The sequence below is a fragment of the Oenanthe melanoleuca genome, chromosome Z (genome assembly GCF_029582105.1).
Source record: "Oenanthe melanoleuca isolate GR-GAL-2019-014 chromosome Z, OMel1.0, whole genome shotgun sequence".
NCBI lineage: Eukaryota > Metazoa > Chordata > Aves > Passeriformes > Muscicapidae > Oenanthe > Oenanthe melanoleuca.
The window spans coordinates 48,164,007-48,182,674 of NC_079362.1; the positions used below are offsets into that span (position 1 = coordinate 48,164,007).

Consider the following 18,668-nt stretch of genomic DNA (forward strand, 5'->3'; position numbering starts at 1 on the left):
ACCCAAAGTCTTTTACCCTGTATATTTCAGAAGGCTGGCATGCTCCCATCAGATTTTGAGTGAACTTAGCTGTCCCTTTCAGTATGAAAAGCATTTTATGAAAGGCAGAAAGCAGTGAGTCATCATAGTGTTTTCTGTACATATATCTTGCAAAGCAGTACTCACTCAAACATCTCTTAAAACAACTGCAGAGGTGGGACTCGCATTATAAATGGTAGGCTAAGAATTGATTGTTACCACCAAATCTTATTTACTGGTCTTCTAATACTCAATGCAGCAAGTTAAGTGTTTTATGTGGCAGGATAAAGCAATACCAGAGCTGGGACTGCCGTCATATTGGAGATAAAGCAGTCCATCCACACCATAACTTCATAACCTGCAATAAAATCTTCTTAAATTTTAATTTCCTCTGGTGTTAGCCACATGCTGACTTCATACTCTTCATGGGAGCACTGTGGTGTGGAGTGTGTGCCAGCAGTGTGTAGCTGAATGTGCTGCAGATGTGCTGCACTGGTGCTGTTCACACCAGTTCTGCCTTACTGACACCGTGGCTCTAGGCAATTAACCAAAGCTGAGAGCACTAGCAATATAAAGTGAACTTACCAACAGGAGGGAAACAAGGAGTTAATTTTGCAGCTAGAATGAAAGGAGTTCTTTAAATTCTTATCTTTGCTTTTGGGAGATTGACAATTAGTTACAACTCTCTAGGGAGGCGGTTTTGAAGAGAAGACTAAACACTAGCTGAAAGACTCCTCTGCTGAAAGAAAATGGAGAGGGAAAGGAAAAGGAAAAAAGGTTTTAAAAGGTACTTGTGTCTAGAGTAAAAATACCAGGAAGATCAAAGCTTAAAGCTCAATAAGTATCTTCTGAGCATTCATTTCCGTGGTCTTAAGGAAATAAATCTAGCTTGTTACACTGCTGGTAGAGAAAAATGCAGAAAGGCAAACCAGAACCTTACTATAACAGCATAAATTTATGTGCAGATGGAATAACAGAAATAACTTAGAATGCTAAAGATACATTAAAATAAAATCAATATAAAATGGATGTCTGTTCAACACTGTTAATAAGACTAATAAAGGTGCTGTTTGATTTCTAGATCATTCTGTGGGATATTGTTCTGGTTTTGCCAGCAATACATGTGCTAAATATGAATTCTGGGTTTTATAACACCAGTTGTTTTCCTTTCTTCTTCTCTTGTTAATTAATATTATGTAGACATTGAGAGAATAGAAAACATACATGCTTTATTTTAATAGCTACTAAACGAACATCTCATGCTGCCTGAGAATGTAGTTGTTCCCTTACTTCCCTACAACCTCCAGCTGTGAGCTTTCAGTCTTACAACCTCTAAATAGTAGGGCTATCAACATGTAGCTGGTAGAACAAGCAGTAGTGGTAATTGGTAATTTTACCATTTAGCTAATACTCAGTACTTTTGCACAAAAAGCTCAGTAATGTTTACCTCAGCATCCTATTGTGAGCTGAAACATAGTTCTTTGCCTTGAAAGGTGATAAAATCCAATGGAGCTTAGTCAACTATTGCATGTGTGTATGCTAGTTCACCTGCATTGCCAAAATCACAACTTGGAATTTCTTTTTTGCTCTTTTATCTTAGTTTTCTAGTAACTAATTTTCAGTGTTGCTTGCATAAAAAAGACTGCTAGTTAAGGCCCTAAAAAGTTTGATAGCTAGTGGTAAGAACAAATGCTAAGTGGCTTCCTTCTTCTTTCCATGGTATAAGAAAATAATAATTTATTTCTCTGGGATGCTGTGTTTGCTTATCATAAGATCTGTTCCTAATATCATAGTAAAATGAAGTGTTCTTGATGATGCATGTCTAAATTTTCATTTTACTCTGCATAAAATCTAAATAGTGCTTTATGAATCTCAGGCAGACAAGTGATATGCATGCAAGTTGACTTCACTTACAGAGAAGGAGAATGTAATATTTGTCCTGTGTGTGGGAAAATTTGTAAATGATCTGGTTTGCTTTGGAGTAGGAAGGAAACACAAGATGCAATAACTTATGAAATGAAATAGCAATGAATTTAGAAAATGTGACAGTTGTTTTGGCAATATGCTGAAGTGTGTAAATAGTTCCATTACAGTCAGTTTCCTCAATGAGACTACTCAGTATCTTTAAGTTAGACAACTATGTAATGAAAAACTTGTAAAGCCATTGGAAGACAATCAAGAAATAATTTTCAGCATATTATTATTTTGAATAGAGTATCTAGATTGAGGAAATGTGGAGAATTTTTTCCATACTTTATACTATTATATGATGTTGAAAATGGATTCTGAATCATCTTTTTCAATGTGCAGTTGTTTGAATATTACTGAATACTGTATAAAATAGGAAATTAATTATGAAATTGTTAAAATTCTGCTCTAAAAATCTAAAGATCAAACTGTACCAATTTTTTAGTAAAATGGATAAGTCTACTTTCTGAAACACTTTGCAGAATCATGTTGCATAAATTATACCTATTTAATTTTTTTTTAAATTGTTGTTGGAAAGAACTTTCACCCTGTAGTGAAAAATACAGTAAAGAAGTTCTCAGAAACCTTCTATATCTATCTGACATACTCAGTAGAAATCACATAATTTATGCTGTTACACATTGTTCTTGTATATGCATCAGTTAATTTAGCCTTACTGCATGCTTTCATTCATACTACATTACATGATGTATAATGGATATAAACTTTTACCTTACTCAGAATCATTAGCAAAATAATCCCCAAAATTGCAGGTGGTATATCCTAACTTTTAAACCCCTGGTAGTTTCTGATGTCCTATATTAAGTTTGAAGCAGAGTGCAATAACTTATATCTCATAGTTGGTTACATTTTGGGTTTTTGTGTAGAATAAGATATTTTCTGAGGAATTTTTATCTCCTTTTCTGGAAGAAAATACTTTGTCCAAATGTAAGCACAGTGTAAGAGTGCTATGTGTGGTAGTCATTAATTTTTTTAGAGCATTTTCAGATTTTTTATTTGTGAGAAAGTGTTTGTGTTAAGCTTATTTAAAACTGTAGAAACATTGAAGTATTTTTGTTGTCAGTTTTTGAAGGCTTCATCAGGACATTACCTTGTAAAAACATTGTTTGGTTTCCCTTTTGAATAATTAAGTGTGTAATAGAAGCTCACGTAGTCTTGCTTCCTGTCTGAGCTGCAAAGTGCGATAAGCAACCGACATGGAGATTTGTGAGGTACTTACTGATAATTTCCAAGATCTTTCCAACTTTTCAGTGCAGAGGGAGATTTCAGTGTATTCAGGCATAAACTTTGTCGTGTTTCTGCAGTTGTCATCTCCATGATGCTGACTTTTGTGGAAAGCCAGCTGCTAAATGCCAGAGAGTTAGATAATTAGAAAATATTGGCTTAACTAATAGAGAAGCATAAACATTTTAGTATCAAAATAAAAGAGATTGGTTTTTTCTCAAAGTTCTTGCTGGTGGTCTTTGAAGTTGTTACTGGGTTTTTAAAGGACAGTAAGATGTCCTTTAAGGTGGGGCTTTGAAGATGAAAGTGTTTATGGACATATACTTGCAATAGGTCATGAAGGCTTAAATGCGTCTTATTAAAGGTTAAAAATCAGAAAGGATGAATATCAGGATGCATCAGAATAAATAGTTTAGACAGAACTTTCCCAGAAGCACTATATTTAAAAAAAGAACACACACACAAAAAGCTGCCTATATATTGGCAAAGTATTTTCCTCATTTGCCAAAGGAGCTGGAAGTTACAGAAGAGGCAATAAACAAACAACCCTTCTTTTTAGAACCCCTCTTACATTTATTTAATGGAAAAGCTTGTATTGTATCACTTAAAGTGATACATGCTCAAATACCCAAAGTAGAATTCCATAATGAAATAAAAGCAGAAAGTTATTTAGACGTACAGATTTGTTTTTAAGTCTTCTTCAGGTACAAAAACTCTATTGGAATACTGAAATACTTTTGTGTGGTGTGATATTTTTTTTTGCTATGTATTTGTTTAGTGGTAGAAATTATTTCTCAATTATTGTACCATCTGACCTGTTCCCAATTGCTTCTAAAGACTGCATATAAAAATGCCTACCTTTCCAGCCTAAAGGAAAAATAGTTCAATCTCTTTTCTCTAAAAGAAATGAGTTTTGTATTGTTGTAAAATGGATGACAGATGTTACTACTAATAAATCCAAAGAGAAACAGTTCTATTATTGAAATCATATATAACCCTGGCCCTCTCAGTCAATTGCTTGCATTACTTCTGAAGTGCATGGCCTTCCACTGAGTTTTAAAACAGCACTGGACACATTCACATCTTCTATTGTCAAGCATTCTGTTTTCTTCATTTGTACCTTTTTAATGCAATTTATCAGAGGTTAAGTCTGTTGACAAAGTTGGTGTGGAGGTTTTTTTGTGATTACACTGGTTTTGATGTACTTGACATATACAATGCTATGCTAAGCTTCCTCTGTCTGCTCAAAGGCAGGAGCTGGCTCTCCACAGCTGCTTGACTTCATTAGCTGTTCTTCCCAGAACAGTTTGTGATGAATTTGCAAGTGACTGACATATGAAACTTTATTCTGCTCTTTCTCTGTTGCTCTTCCCCTACCCAGCCCCACCCTGCTTGACTCTCAGCCCTTCTGGCAATCACACTGGACTATTCAAATGCTATCCCAGCCTTCTTTTGGGCCCATGGCTTACAGCTGTGCCAAATATCTGCTTTTTTTATGGGCACACCAGTGAGGTCTTCCACCAGAACTGAAGCATCCCCGGTTTTTGTTAACTAATTATGATTTTCATTTGCAGAAATTTCTTCTACAAAACATTAGAACAAATCAAAGCAAAAACAACTAGAAACAACCAAGGCTTATAATTTAAAAAGATCAAAAATTATTGATGATCTTTGATTAGATGGATAGAAGATGGTGAGAAAATAAAGCAGAAACTATGAAAACAAAAAGCTTGCCTATATTATACCTAAAATCAGTTAAATATTTACTATGCAAATGTTTAAAAATATTGTGGACCACATTTTTTTTGTAATTTAAATATATTCACTCAGACTCTAGACTAACAAATCTCAATTTACACTGCCCATTATGGATTTTGAATTTATTACCTTTTTTAGAGGTAGCACTGAATTTTTTAATTATTTAAAATAATGAAGAAGTAGTTAAAATAATTATGATTTGCTTAGAGGTGTGAACCTCTCAGCATATAAGGGAATTTTTTAAAAAAGAATTTTTAACATCCTCTGTTCATATGCCCAGCCAAGATCCTATTTCAAATTACTGACAATATAAATTGTGGTGGAATTAGTCAAGTAAGTTGTTGCAAGACTTATACCAAAACTGAGTAAATCTGGTATTGTTCTATGTTCAACATCTTATGAATGAATTCCCACATCACTTCTCATTTGCAGTTCCCTGAGAAATATTGGCTGTTGTTGCTAGACAAATGTGAAAGTGTCATGTTTAAAGTAATCTCTCTCCTTCAGTCTTCCAGAGAGCCTGCTTGAGTATGCTCCATTCAGCTCACAAGTGATTCACAATGCCTCTTTCAAGGCCATGTGAATATTATTGTGAAAAATGTGTTGTAGGAGCACAGGACAGGAGCAAGCTCCCAGCAGAAGGGAGCGGGTGCTGCTCAAGGCAGTGCCTCTGCCGTGCTCAGAGCATGCTGGGGTGCCAGGCATTTTCCTCCACACAGTAACTGCAGACATTATCTATCATTTCTAATGGCTGCACTCACTATTATATCGTGAAGCACGTTCAATCACGGGCTGTTCCCACTTACTTCATCTTAGGGCAGCAGCAAAATGTCAGGTGGGACTCAAGAACAGGCCACGGTTCTAAACATTAGGTTTGGATGACAAAGTGAACCTTTGATGTCACGAATCTTTGAGTCTTTATGAGATGAAAACCTTGAAATGTTGACTGCCTTAGCCATGTGCATACTATAAAGTATTAACGGGGAGTTCTGTGTGACTCCATGCTCGTTAGAGGTTTTTTATTAGCAGTGGTTATTTCAGCTTGCCAGAGGCCCATGAAAAGCTGGATTTTATGCAATGTCCTCTGCTAGAGAGAAAGCCCTTCTGCATCTTCAGAAGTCAACAGTGTTTCCCCCTGTAGCATCCTTGTCTGCACAAAAAAACTTATTTTTGGTGGTGAAATTCATCCTAAACGAAAAAGCAATTAATATCTAGCCTCTTCTCTTCTTTTTCCTATACCTGGTCTTCTCTGCTAACAGACCCCTGTTAGAAGATAGGCATCTTGTCATATCTGTGAAAGGAAATGTTGCCAAAAGCAGTGACACACATAAGTAGTGAGAGGGATTCCTCCCTCATATTCAAGCATATGAAGAGTGAAGTCCAGAGCACACCCAATCCCTGGATAGCCAAGCAATCAGAGAAGAACTTCCCCATCTACTTATAAAGGAACTGTTTTCTTCCTTCTGTTAAAGGTTCATACAGTTTCAAAGATGCCATGTGTTTTAACTTCTGCCAGTTCTTTGGCTTCTGTCTTTTGCTTATTTATATTAGAAGTACATGATACAAGGCATTGTTTTGTGTCTTAACATCTTCCAGCATTTTCTTAATTGATAGATCTGTGTTTGTAGTGGTGGAAAGACTTAAAATAAAACAAGCAAAGCAAACATAAAAGTGGGAAGCTACTGTGTTTATTCCTTTTTACTGGCAATCTGTAATCATGTATGCATTATGAATGTTGTAAGCATGCTCTTCAGACCAGTGAAGATGAGTAGTGCATTGGATGTACGGTCCATATTTTGTATGAGTAACATTATTACAACTCTGAATAATACTGAATTTCAAGGGTTATCTTCTTTGACTGCATTTTTCCAAAGTTCATTTTCTGTTCTGACAACATATCTCTTTTTTTCTCCATCTCTTCAGCAATAATAGGACTTCTGTCAGGTTTTTTTGTACTTATGTTTGCTGTTTATAGAAGTGATGCAGTAACATTCAAATTGTTTCATGTGTGCAGGTGCATTGTTGTGCTGGGCACCAGAAAAGCAGTTGAAATGTGTAGACACTATTTACTGTATAATTCACTGCACCAGAAGTGCTTTGTACATCCTGAAAAAAATATCTTTTGTTAAAACTCAAGGGATACAATTCCATAACCTTTATTCTTAGTTTCTTCCTTTCAGAGAGATAAACAGTATGTTTTTTGGAGCATCTTTCTAACCATTCACCAAAGTGAAAAGATCCCATTTCTGAAATGTACAAGTTTGATTCCAAGATAGAAATGTAGAAAATACTGTTGTTCTCCTTTAAAAACAATACTTCAACAGAGTTAACGGTTTTGACAAATTCCTATGTCAGGTTCCTAAATTCTGCAGCTGTGACATTAATACAATTAGTATAGTTTATAGTTGACAGTTTAGGCTACAGAGTACGTAGGCTGCATTAAAAAACATTGAGGAAGATTATGGCATTGAGGAAACAATTCCTTGAGAGCAGTGCAACATCAGTAACAGAAATGGCCATGGTGAGGAAGGAGAGAGGGGCAGGCTGTATGGTCTGAGAACTCCTTTGACAGACTGTTCTCATTTCCTCTTTTCTCTCTTGCTCTTTTGAATGCAAGAAAACAAGATGCTTCTACTTCATTCTCAAACTGAGATGTTGGAAACTTGATTGCAAAGATTTATTGCTTTCTACCTAAGAATGAGTACAAGGTAACTACTTACAGAAAATGTCATATGTATTTACTAGTATAGATACTTTAACAAAGAGTGTAAAGGAGAGGAAGAAAAGGAAAAGAATGCTTTTATGTGTTCTGTACATAAAAGCATTGTCCAGAATGCTTTGGACAGTTAAGGCTGCTAACATGAAAAGTGTGCTCTGGTGTACATATGAACCTGCTGCTCATCTTAGTATTTACCTCACCATAAATCTGTATGTGATGTGATAAAGTGAAGCTTAAAGCAAAGACTGCCTGCACTGTACTGCTTTCCCCTTTATTTTTCAAATAAAAGTAAGGAGGATGTAAAAGCACAAATATTAGTATGTTAAAAACATTGACTGGATAGAGCAAGCATGCTTTTTTGTTTTCCTAATCTTGAATCTTGGCAAGCCCCAATTTAACCCTGATTTAGTGTAATCTAAATCCTAGCCCTGTCTGGAAACTAAGCCTTAAATCAGAAACAGTAATCATGGAAATTCATATTGCGTCCTTTGCAGCCCTCTTGTCTTTTATTTACCAGTACAAAATATATAGTGTTTTCCTTTTAACATATGGAAATATGTGGTATGCTCTTTGCTTCAGAAGTTTAGCTTATATTTTCCTAAATATATGATACCCTGCTCTTAAAACACCACATTCTCTGCCTTAGTTTCATTACCTCAGACTCTGAGTCCTCTCCTTGTGTTAGATAAGGGACATCTGGTAGGGATGCTTGGATTCCCTACCTTTTGGTGGTGGTGGTTTGTTGTTTGGTTGTTGGTTTTCTCTGGGGGGGACACAGCTTCTTCTATCTCCTGTTACATTCCAAATGAACAGAAAAGACAGACATCCAAAATTTCAATCATAACCAAATTTGGGCACGTTGTTGTTCAGATGATATACTCTGTTCTAAGTTATGACACTGTGTACAAATCTGAGAATAAACCCTGATTTTGAGGCTTGTGTTTCCATATGAGTGGTGACTTTACAAATGCTAATTCTTGTTATTCAGAAAGTCATCATTAAAGCAGGGTGAGTGGTATTTCATTGTTCATGTGAGTGAGACAGGTCACTTTGGGAAAAGCTTGCTATGTGCAGTCTAATTTTGCAGATTTTGAGAACTGCTGAAAGGTGCAAATTCCTTTTTCCATTTTCATGTCCTTATGAAGATATCTGATTTCAAAGGCTCAGTGCACTCATTTGTTGAAACAGAGAACTTATTTAAAGCTAAATGCTAATAACAGTGAATGTTAACTGACTTAATGCAATGTGAAATTGCTGCTTCAACATTCATACAAATGATAATTCAGTCTAAGTGGCTCTATGTTCTGTTATATAGACATTACTTTGCAATTTGCAAGGTAATTGCATACAGAGCTACTAAACAAATTTGTTTTCTTTTGTATCAAAATGGGCTTTGCACTTCTCTTCAGTTTATGAACATACTTTGAAATCCATGGGTTTTGATGGGTTGGTATGGGCAGCTGTTCTTATGTTGAATTTCTGCTGATCATCTTATCAATGTCTAATTCACTATCCTTGTGTGCTAAAAATGTGTGAAATTAAAGAGGACTCCAACTGATACTGGGATCTATTATTCTAGTGTAGCCATTACCCTGCCTTACTGATGTACAGCGCCACTAAGAAAAAGCTATCCATCTGTATATAGCAACTTTGAACAAAGGATCCCACAAAGTAATTTATTGTGTGTTTATAATTACTTCTATTTGCCAAAATTTGCCTTGTAAAGTGTTTCAGTATGAATAATGTTTATTAACTGGCACTTCTCTGACGCTTTATATCTTTTAAATCCAATTTAATTTTTATGTATAATTAGAATTGGCTCTGATTTTATTTTTCAGTTCCTTTATATGTATTGTGTTTCAATAATAGTACAGAATACCAACTTCGCTGCAAAATGGTGATTTTAGTTCCTCCCCTAGTCTCTTTGATTTTACTGTTCTCAATCCTGCATTCAGTTCTGTAGGAAAAAGAATGATTTTGAATAATACGGTCATGATGTCAAAACAGTGCAAATTATATGCTGCTGCCATCTGGAATAGTGAAAATAAAAGCTTTATTTACACTGTTCTTTGAAATAATAAACTTTATTGTGGCAGTTTATCTTCAGTATCTATAATGTATTCTGGGAATGTTCCATGTGTGCCTTTTCATTCTCTGAGCTACAGAATGACTAAAATTTGCCTGTGGCAAACCTATCAGTGAATCTTGAAATAGATTCACTTTCTTTTCTTCCTGAATAGAGTAGAGAACCACCTTCCATTTTCACTGTAAGAATAATTGGTTTACATAAGCAAAATTTTCAAGGGTCACAGTCAAACACGATGAGTATGTATTTTAGTTAGGCAGATTACACAGATTTAACTACATGTTAATATTCTATTCTGTATATGAATATAATCTGGAATATGGATGTTTCAATGGAGAAGATAGTTAATGTGAAATTAAATACTTAACAAACATAATAGCTAGTTTTCTTCAGAACTGTTTGGCCTTGAGTCCTGGTGCTATTGCCTTGCTTATATAGTCTGTAATCCAAAACCAAAGTCATAACGATTTGCTTTGGATACTTCACATTTGTACTTCATACCCATATCATAGTAATATCATCATATTGTACTGTAACTCAGAAGACTATTCACACTATTCAGTCTTTCATGTTAAAACATGATTGTGATTGCCAGACTGATTCAGTAAGGTAGCTATGAAAAATTTAAGACTTCAAGACTCAATCTGTTTCTAAAAGCTAACACTCTTCTTGCTGCCAGCAGGGCCTACGCATGATCTGAAAGTAACCTTTTACAGAAAAAATAGTCAAAATGTTAAGAAGCTGTGGCACAAATCCTAGCTAAATGTGACTGCCTTCCTCTTTTTCAAACTGTCTTGTATATTAGACATGCAGGTTTACCACAAAGGGTCAAACCCATTGTACTGAAATTGTCTTCCTTCTTTGGATCCAGCTTTTGTATATACATAGTCTTGACAGTACACCTTCATAGCTTGGGAAGTTCAGATCCTGAAATATTATATAAAAAAAATTTAAAAAGAGATTGCAACAGCACATTTTTTTCTTTAAGATGAGAGGAAATAGAGTTAAGTGATGAGCATAACAGAGTTTGTAATATATAGTTGTGGCACAGCTATGCTTTTTCCTATAAAAAACTAAAACTAAGTATGGTTTCTTTTTTTTGGTAGAGCATAATTTTAACTTGCAGCTGTTTTCAAGATACCACTCTGTCAAAATTATTGTTCACACAAAAATCACTGAGTTTGAGTGTCTGCCCTAAATGCCATTGCATTTATGAGGACAAGCTCACCTCTAGGATGAATGCCACAGCAAGTGAAATGATATATTTTACATATGTTTTAGGTATACTTACATTGAAATCTGAATGCAAAGGCTAATGTGCTTTTTCCAGTCAAGTTTCTTGGAAAGGAGGCTATCTATGCTGGCAGCAAGGACATTGTCTACAGGACATAGAATCACAGATTCATAAAATGGCCTGTGTTGGAAAATACCTTAAAGATCATCTGTTTCCAAACCCTCTAGAGTGCACAGGGACACCTTCCACTCAGAGCTCTATCCAACTTGACCTTGAACAGTTCCTTGCCAGGTTCAATTCCAGCTTCCCCTAGGCCTTCCTGACCTCATCCCAACACAATCACACTTCAACTCCTTTTAGGTTGCCACCCATCCCAGCTTCAACTGCCTGTGCATTTGCTTCTTCCCCTCCAGTCTGACTAGCAGTTCTCTACTCAGCCTTGCTGCTCCCTTGCTTTCCTTGCGTACTTTCTTGCTCCTAGGGGTTGCCAGCTCTTGCACTCTGTGGAAGACTTGCTTAAAGATCTGCCTGCTCTGTTCCACTCCCTTTTCCCTAAGAGAAGTCTCCCAGTGGATCTCACTGGCTATCTCCTTGAAGAGCTGGAATTCTGCTTTCCTAAAGTTCAGGGGCTTAACTTTGTTCCTCTCCTGGCCCATATCCCTCAGGACTGCAAACTCCACCAATGCATGATCACTGCAGTCCAGACTCCCTCCAATCTTGATGTTTGAGACCAGCTCACTTCAATTGTCGCCCATCGGATACAGGATTTTATCCCCTCTGGTAGGGCTGCAGTCTATTCCTTGGCTCCAGAAGGTATCCCTCCTTCTTTCCAAGAGTCTCCTTGCCTGTAGCTTGCTATGCTGCTTTCCCAGCAGATTTTGGGATGGTTGAAGTGCCCCAGTAAACCAGAGTCTGTGAGCATGATGCTGCCTGTAGCTGGAACAAGAAGGTTTCATCAATGGGGTCCCTCTGATCAGGAGTCTGTACTTGAAACTACCCACAAGGTTCCCTTTGTTGCCTTGGTCCCTGATTCTCATCCACAGGCTTTTGACTTGCTCATGGCTGTTCTTCAGAGACAGCCCTTCACACTCAGTCTACTTCCTGATGTAGAGGATGACCCCTCTGCCTCTCTGTTTCCTCACCTGTCTCTTCTGGGGAGCCCAAAGCCATCGATAGTCACACTCCAGTCACATCCCACCAAGTTTCAGTAATGGCAAGAAGATCATAACTTTCTAGCCACACGGTGACTTCCACATTCTGTTTGTAATCTGTTCTGTGTGCCTTGGGTGAGCAGTGTCAAACTGATGGAATATACAGGGTTGGGAAATACTAAGAACCATGATACAAAGCAAGGCAAGGTTATTTTGTAACTCTCTCTTGAGGGCTGATCTGGTAACCTCTGGTTGTAATTGTTTTCTGTATTGTTCAGATCATATACTGAAAAATACCTTTTGTGGAGTTCTTGCAGCAATTGCAAATTATACTAGTGCAGTACTAAATGCATTCTTTTAATGGCAGTAAGGAAATCCAGCACCTTAAAGACACGTAACAAATTCAAAGAACGTGGCCTATTTCTAAATCACTTGTATCTGTCATCCTAAACAAAATACGTATTACATGTATAAGTCACTAAGCCACAAGGACAGAGAAATCTGACCTTTAGTGGCCTCTCAAAATGACAGTACAAAATGGCTTTGAGAAGGTCAAGTCTGATTTAAATTGTTGATGAATTGGGAACTAATTGACTAGAACTGAATATTACGTGGGAAGGATGGTATATCCTATAGTTTAGAACATAATGAGCATGTTAATGATCAGTAAAAAATATTTTTCTGGCCACCTCATGTAGAGGTACCAATATATAAAATTTTTGTAATAGTTACTCTTCTCTTACTGTGGCTGAGATGCAGTTGTTCAATGATTTGATGCTCAGCCTTGTTTCATAGAGTGTTTGATGATCTGTCATACTTGGTATCACTAAAGTGAAAAGACAGCTATACAAATCATGAATAAAGTTAGAGAAAAAAAAAGTAATTAACATCTTAAAAACCAAATCCACTGTGATAAGCCCTCCAATTAGAAATTTCATTATTTCCCTGGTCCATTTGATGTTGAATATCGGGGTTTATTTCCAGATACCTGAAAGCCAGGTTGGATACCAGCCACAACTGTCAAAAATATAACAGTTCTGGTATTTGAATGCTACATTGTGATGTTTCTCATGAAAATTTCATGAAGAGCATTCATTCAAAGAGATTCTGCATAAGGCAGATGGATGAATTTAATTGCCCTTATTGAAAATAAGAAAGGGTGGCTCTTTACTACTCCATCCTATTAACATTCAAGATAGATTATCTTTGTTGTACACTTAGGTATTTGCAAAAGGGACTCTGGGGTTTTCTGTATAAGCCAAGTAGGAAAGGTGAGGTCATAAAAATCCTGTTCTGTGTCACAGTCAGATCTTGTCAGCTAATGCCAAAGCCAAGACTGTTATAAAAGACGTTAAACATACCTTTCTTTAGGAAGAGCCTATGACTGGTGAATGATTTTGTATTTATCAGCTGATGGGTAGAAATCCTAGTTCTGAAGAGTCATGGAAGCTTTATGAGCAGTTGTGTTCACTGTACCAAGGCCCTGGGATGGTCGGTGAATCGAGTGCAGATTATTTCTCCTCTGTTCTTCCAGTTGCAGGTATTAACATTGAAAGAAACAGATGGACCCACATGGTTCCATGACGAGAGTCATCACCAAAATGTTGCTTTGATAATGGGATGGCCTGTACATGGCACTAGATTGCTGAATGGAGACAGGATTCAGCTCTCTCAAAAGGGGAGAAGATTATTTGGCCAAGGACTAGCAGGGCTTATTGATAAGGGTTTGTTGACAGGGAGGGAGATGTCATCAGGTTTAACAGTGGTAAGATGTGGGACAACATCCCATCGCACACATACTGGCTAGATGTCTGAGCCAGAAAGAGTCTGGAGAGGGTATGCAGGTCAGCAGCAGAGTACCTGAGGGACAGTGCCAAGACATTCCAGCCACACCAGACAGAAAGTCAGCTTCAGTGGGGAGCAACTTAAAACCCCATTGTGCTAACACATGCAGCATGGGTGGTGTTAGAGATGCGTGGGGGCCTGCAGGTCTATGACTTAAATTATCATCGTGGAAACACAGGGACCTCTCCTATGACTAGAGTGTTGGAATGAAAGAATGCAGCTACTACACATCATATTTGGAAATTCATGGCAGTCCAGTGAAGTTCCCACCAGCAGGAAAGGGGAAAACATGACCCCAGTTTTAAAAAGGGAAATAAGGAAGACCAAGGAGCTACAGGCCACATCAGTGCCTGGCAAGGTTATGGAGCAGATCCTCCTGGAAAATATGCTAAGAGACATTGAAAGTAATTAGGTAATTGGTGACACCCAACATGGCTTCACTAAAGGCAAATCATGCCTGACAAATTTGGTGGCTTTCTAGGATTGTGTTACAGCAGTGGTGAGCAAGGAAGGACAGCAGAAAAAATCCATATGGATTTGTGCACAGTGCATTTGACATTCTCCCAAATGTCATCCTTGTCTCTAAACTGGAAAGGCATTAATTTTTACAGGTGGAACTCTTGGTGGATTAGAAATTGGCTGGATAATGGCTCTCCTACAGCTCAATGTCTAGTTAGAAACTAGTGACAGCTGGGGATCCTCAGGGATTTGTATTGGGACCAGTGCTACTTGGCACCTTTGTCAGGAACATGAGCAATGGGATTGAGTGCTCCTTAGCAAGTTTGCCAGTGACACTGAGATGTGTGGACTCCATGGAATCCATGTCCCCACTGAGGGACATGGATTGACCTTAACAGGCCTGAGAGGTGGAACCTGAGGAAGTGCAGCAAGGCTGAGTGGAAGGTTCTGTACCTGTGTTGGGGTCATTCCAAACAGCAATACAGACTGAGTGGAAAATGGATCGAGACTTACTCTGGGGACAAAGTCTCCCCATAGATGGATTTTGTTGATGAAACATGTGATATGACCCAGCTCAGAGACCCAACCACATCCTGCATCAGAAGAGGCACGTCCAGGAGGTCAAGAGATATGCTTATACCCCTCTGTTCTCTTCTTGTGAGACTACAACCTGCAGTACTGCATCCAGATCTGGGTCCCCCAACACAGGAAAGACTTTGGTTAGTTAGAATGAGTCCCATAGAGAGCTGCAAGTTGATCAGAGGTCTGGAATACTCTTCTACAGGGAAAAGCTAAGAGAGTTGGGGCTGTTCAGCCTAGAATGGAAAAAGCTCTGGAGACCTTGTTAAGCTTTCCAGCTCCTGAAGGGTACACAAAGGCTGGAAAGGAGCTTTTCAAAAGGAATAGGAAATGGGAGATTTGCCCTAAGCTGAAGGAGGGTGGGTTTTGATTAGATCTTAGGAAGAAAAGCTTTACTCTGAGGGTGGTGAGGCACTGAAATAGGTTGCTCAGAGGGGTTGTGGATCCCCCAACCCTGAAGGTTTACAAAACCAGGTTGGAGGTATCTCTGAGTAATTTGGTCTAGTGGAAGAGGTTCTTGTCCATGGCAGAGGAGTTGAATGTAGGACCTTTAAGGTCCTAAACCATTGTGTAATTCTGTTATTACCTATGTTACTTGTTTTGCAAGGAGTCATGTAGCTCATGAGCAACATCATATCCCAGGAATTACAAAGATCTGTAGGCTGTACTTGCTTGCTGTACATTTTTTTCAGAGAAGTCTGAAGACTTATCTGACCTCTTTGAAAATATGACACTTGTTAACTAAAGACAGTTAATGTTGAATAATTTCTCCTGTTGGTTTTTTCCCCTTAGCAGCTGCCTGTTGGTAATGACTAGTCAATACATTTAATAATATGTGGCATTTAGTTAGTGTTGATCTTCTTTCTTTTGTTATTTTTGATTTTCATTTTTAAATGGAAGCAATATTATTCTGCAAAAAAATATTTTTACCATACAGTGGAAAAGAGGAATGACTAGTCAATACATTTAAAATTATGTGGCATTTAGTTAGTGTTGATCTTCTTTTGTTATTTTTGATTTTCATTTTTAAATTGAAGTACTATTATTTTGCAAAAAAAAATATTTTTGCCATTGGAGTGGAAAAGAGGAGCAAGATTGTGTGTTTCAAAGAGGTTATTTTAGCTATGCAAATTTGATTTCTGAGAAATTACCTGATCGTACTGTGCTTCCAGTGTTACTTGCTAGCAGGTGTCACATTATAAAGGAAAATTACTTTTGTAATTTTTAATGTTTCAGTATTAACCACACTAGCATGAGGATTTTGGGCTGTATCTATTTTAATAGACACTCTGGTATCTAGCCAATGTCATTATGAGCATCCTGCCACTTTAACTTTGCTATGCACACAGCTCCAATATTTAGAATTTCTCAGTGTTTTGCAGTCATGTAATTCATCTTCACAGCACTTCCCTGTAGCTGTAAAGCACTATCATGTGCATCTGTAAGATGGACAGTCAAAGCACAGGGGCAATAGGTGTTATGAGCAACAGCAGATAAGTAATACTGATAGAAGCAAGAAATATAACTTAGGTCTTCTGAGTGGCCAGATCTTATACTGTGTGGTCATCCTTCCTTATAAACTTCTCTAGTATGAAGAGAAGGGGTTTTCCCTGTTGTAGGTAAACATGGTGATTTGATATTTCACATAAAACAATAAGGACTGTCTTAAGCAGGGCAACATCAGTGTTGTATGCTACCATAGTATGAGTCCAGTGATTGCCTGCTAAGTAGTTTATCTCGCCTGATTTTATAATTATAAAATTTCTATACATTTTTTAATGAACTATTTTTTTTTGTATCAGCATTTTGATCAATTGTTTGTTGTTTAGAAACAATTAGGGGATCATTGAATGTTAAGCAGGATGATGATTAGGGCTGTCGTGCAGTACTGCACAACTGACACAATTTATACATTTCTTTTTCAGAGGATCAAATTCCTCGAGGTTTTCCAACCATTGACATGGGCCCACAGCTGAAGGTGGTTGAACGAACTCGTACAGCTACCATGTTATGTGCAGCCAGTGGCAATCCTGATCCTGAAATAACTTGGTTCAAAGATTTCCTACCTGTTGACACAAGCAACAACAATGGGCGCATCAAGCAGCTACGCTCAGGTAGGGTCTTGTTACTGTTTCCACCGACGCCCTGAGTTGTTCTCTCTCACTTTTTCTTTCTTTTCTTTCTCTTTCTTTTAAAAAAATTTTATTTATAGGTAATAATTTCTCTTTCCCCTCTCCTTTTCTGTGTTACTGGGTGTGTTGTCCATGTCTGTGATGTTGTCATAGCTTCTATAGAGTCTGTCTCTATGTGTTTTGCAGCTTCTGTTTACTCCACATTGCTCACTGCTGTGACTGTATTTTTTGATAATTTTTTTCTTTACTGCTTTTTGCAGTACTTGATGGATCCATTTTCTCCTCTTTCTTTCTTCTTTCCTTTTAATTTTTTTTAACAAATTTATTTCAACATTGGACTTCATTCAGAAATTGCAAGGAGTACCAATGGTTGTATTCATCAAAACCAAAACCTGCATTAGACACTTCAATTAAAATCTAAAATGTGTTTATTGCTGTCTTTTCCACATTTGACTTCACCAAAGATTAGCCAGTTTGGACACATCTTCTTTCCTCTCACAAATACATAAAGCACAGTACTTCTTCCCATGCAGATTTATACCTGGAAAAAAAAAAAAAAAAAAAAGGAAATGAAATCTGGGTAATCTGTGGAACAAAGTTGGGGTTTTTTTGCTGGCTGAGCATTTTTCCAATACATTTAGCCACAGTAGTGTGCGTCCACGCTAAAGCTTTATGAATCCTATATTTTCTGGATCTACAGAAGTCTGCTTTTGGTGTAGATTCCAGCTTTTGCTGCTCTCTCTCTCTCTTTGCCCGTTGCACCTCCCTAGCAGTTCTCTCACTCTCCTCCTGCCCTAGTTTATTCCTTTGCTCTATTTAGATTAAAAACAAAAACAGAACAAACAAAACAAAACAAAACAGAAAAACCCTCTAAATTTATCAAGTTTAAATCTAATCCCAAAATAAGATCAGATCATTGATCATTGGGATATAATGGCTTTTTTTCTTTGACAATTGTAGTAGATATCGTTGTAGAATCTAAGTTGTTTAATCACGTGTCTTCCCAGAATTCTCAGCTTTTGACCTGTCCTGTGATGTTAAATCGTCTTGTTAACCTACTTTTTGCTTGTTGTCAGCAGAACTGTGTAAATTAACCTTCTGTTAATGTAAATTAAGATTTTTTCACATGTGACATAGATGATTTAGTATATAAAGCTTTAACTGAAAACTTTGTACCAAATTATAAGGAATATAATAATATTTTTATGCTGTCTTTCTTCTCTCCGTATTTAAATCTCCAGAATCTATTGGTAAGTGCTTAGTTCTGAAGCGCACTTCACCCCCACTAATTTCCATATTCAGAATATTATGATTATGATTATGATAATTATTATATGATTAGTGTTATTATTCTTAAAATGCATGGCATGCATTTTACTAACAGTCAGTGTAGTCACCAGATCCCTATAGTGGCGCACACGCACACCTCCACAAATGTTGTCTTATCAGTCATAGCAACACCTAAAAGAAGCAG

General features: G+C 37.2%; 1 protein-coding gene across 2 annotated transcripts in view; it reads left to right on the top strand.

Moving 5' to 3' along the window:
- PTPRD (protein tyrosine phosphatase receptor type D) overlaps nucleotides 1–18,668 on the top strand; it is a 354,920-nt gene that overhangs the window by 201,256 nt on the left and 134,996 nt on the right. For both annotated transcript variants that reach the window (XM_056514163.1, XM_056514162.1), the window contains exon 5: nucleotides 16,988–17,176. In XM_056514163.1, coding sequence (XP_056370138.1) covers nucleotides 16,988–17,176 — 189 coding nt within the window. The remainder of the gene's footprint in view (nucleotides 1–16,987; nucleotides 17,177–18,668) is intronic.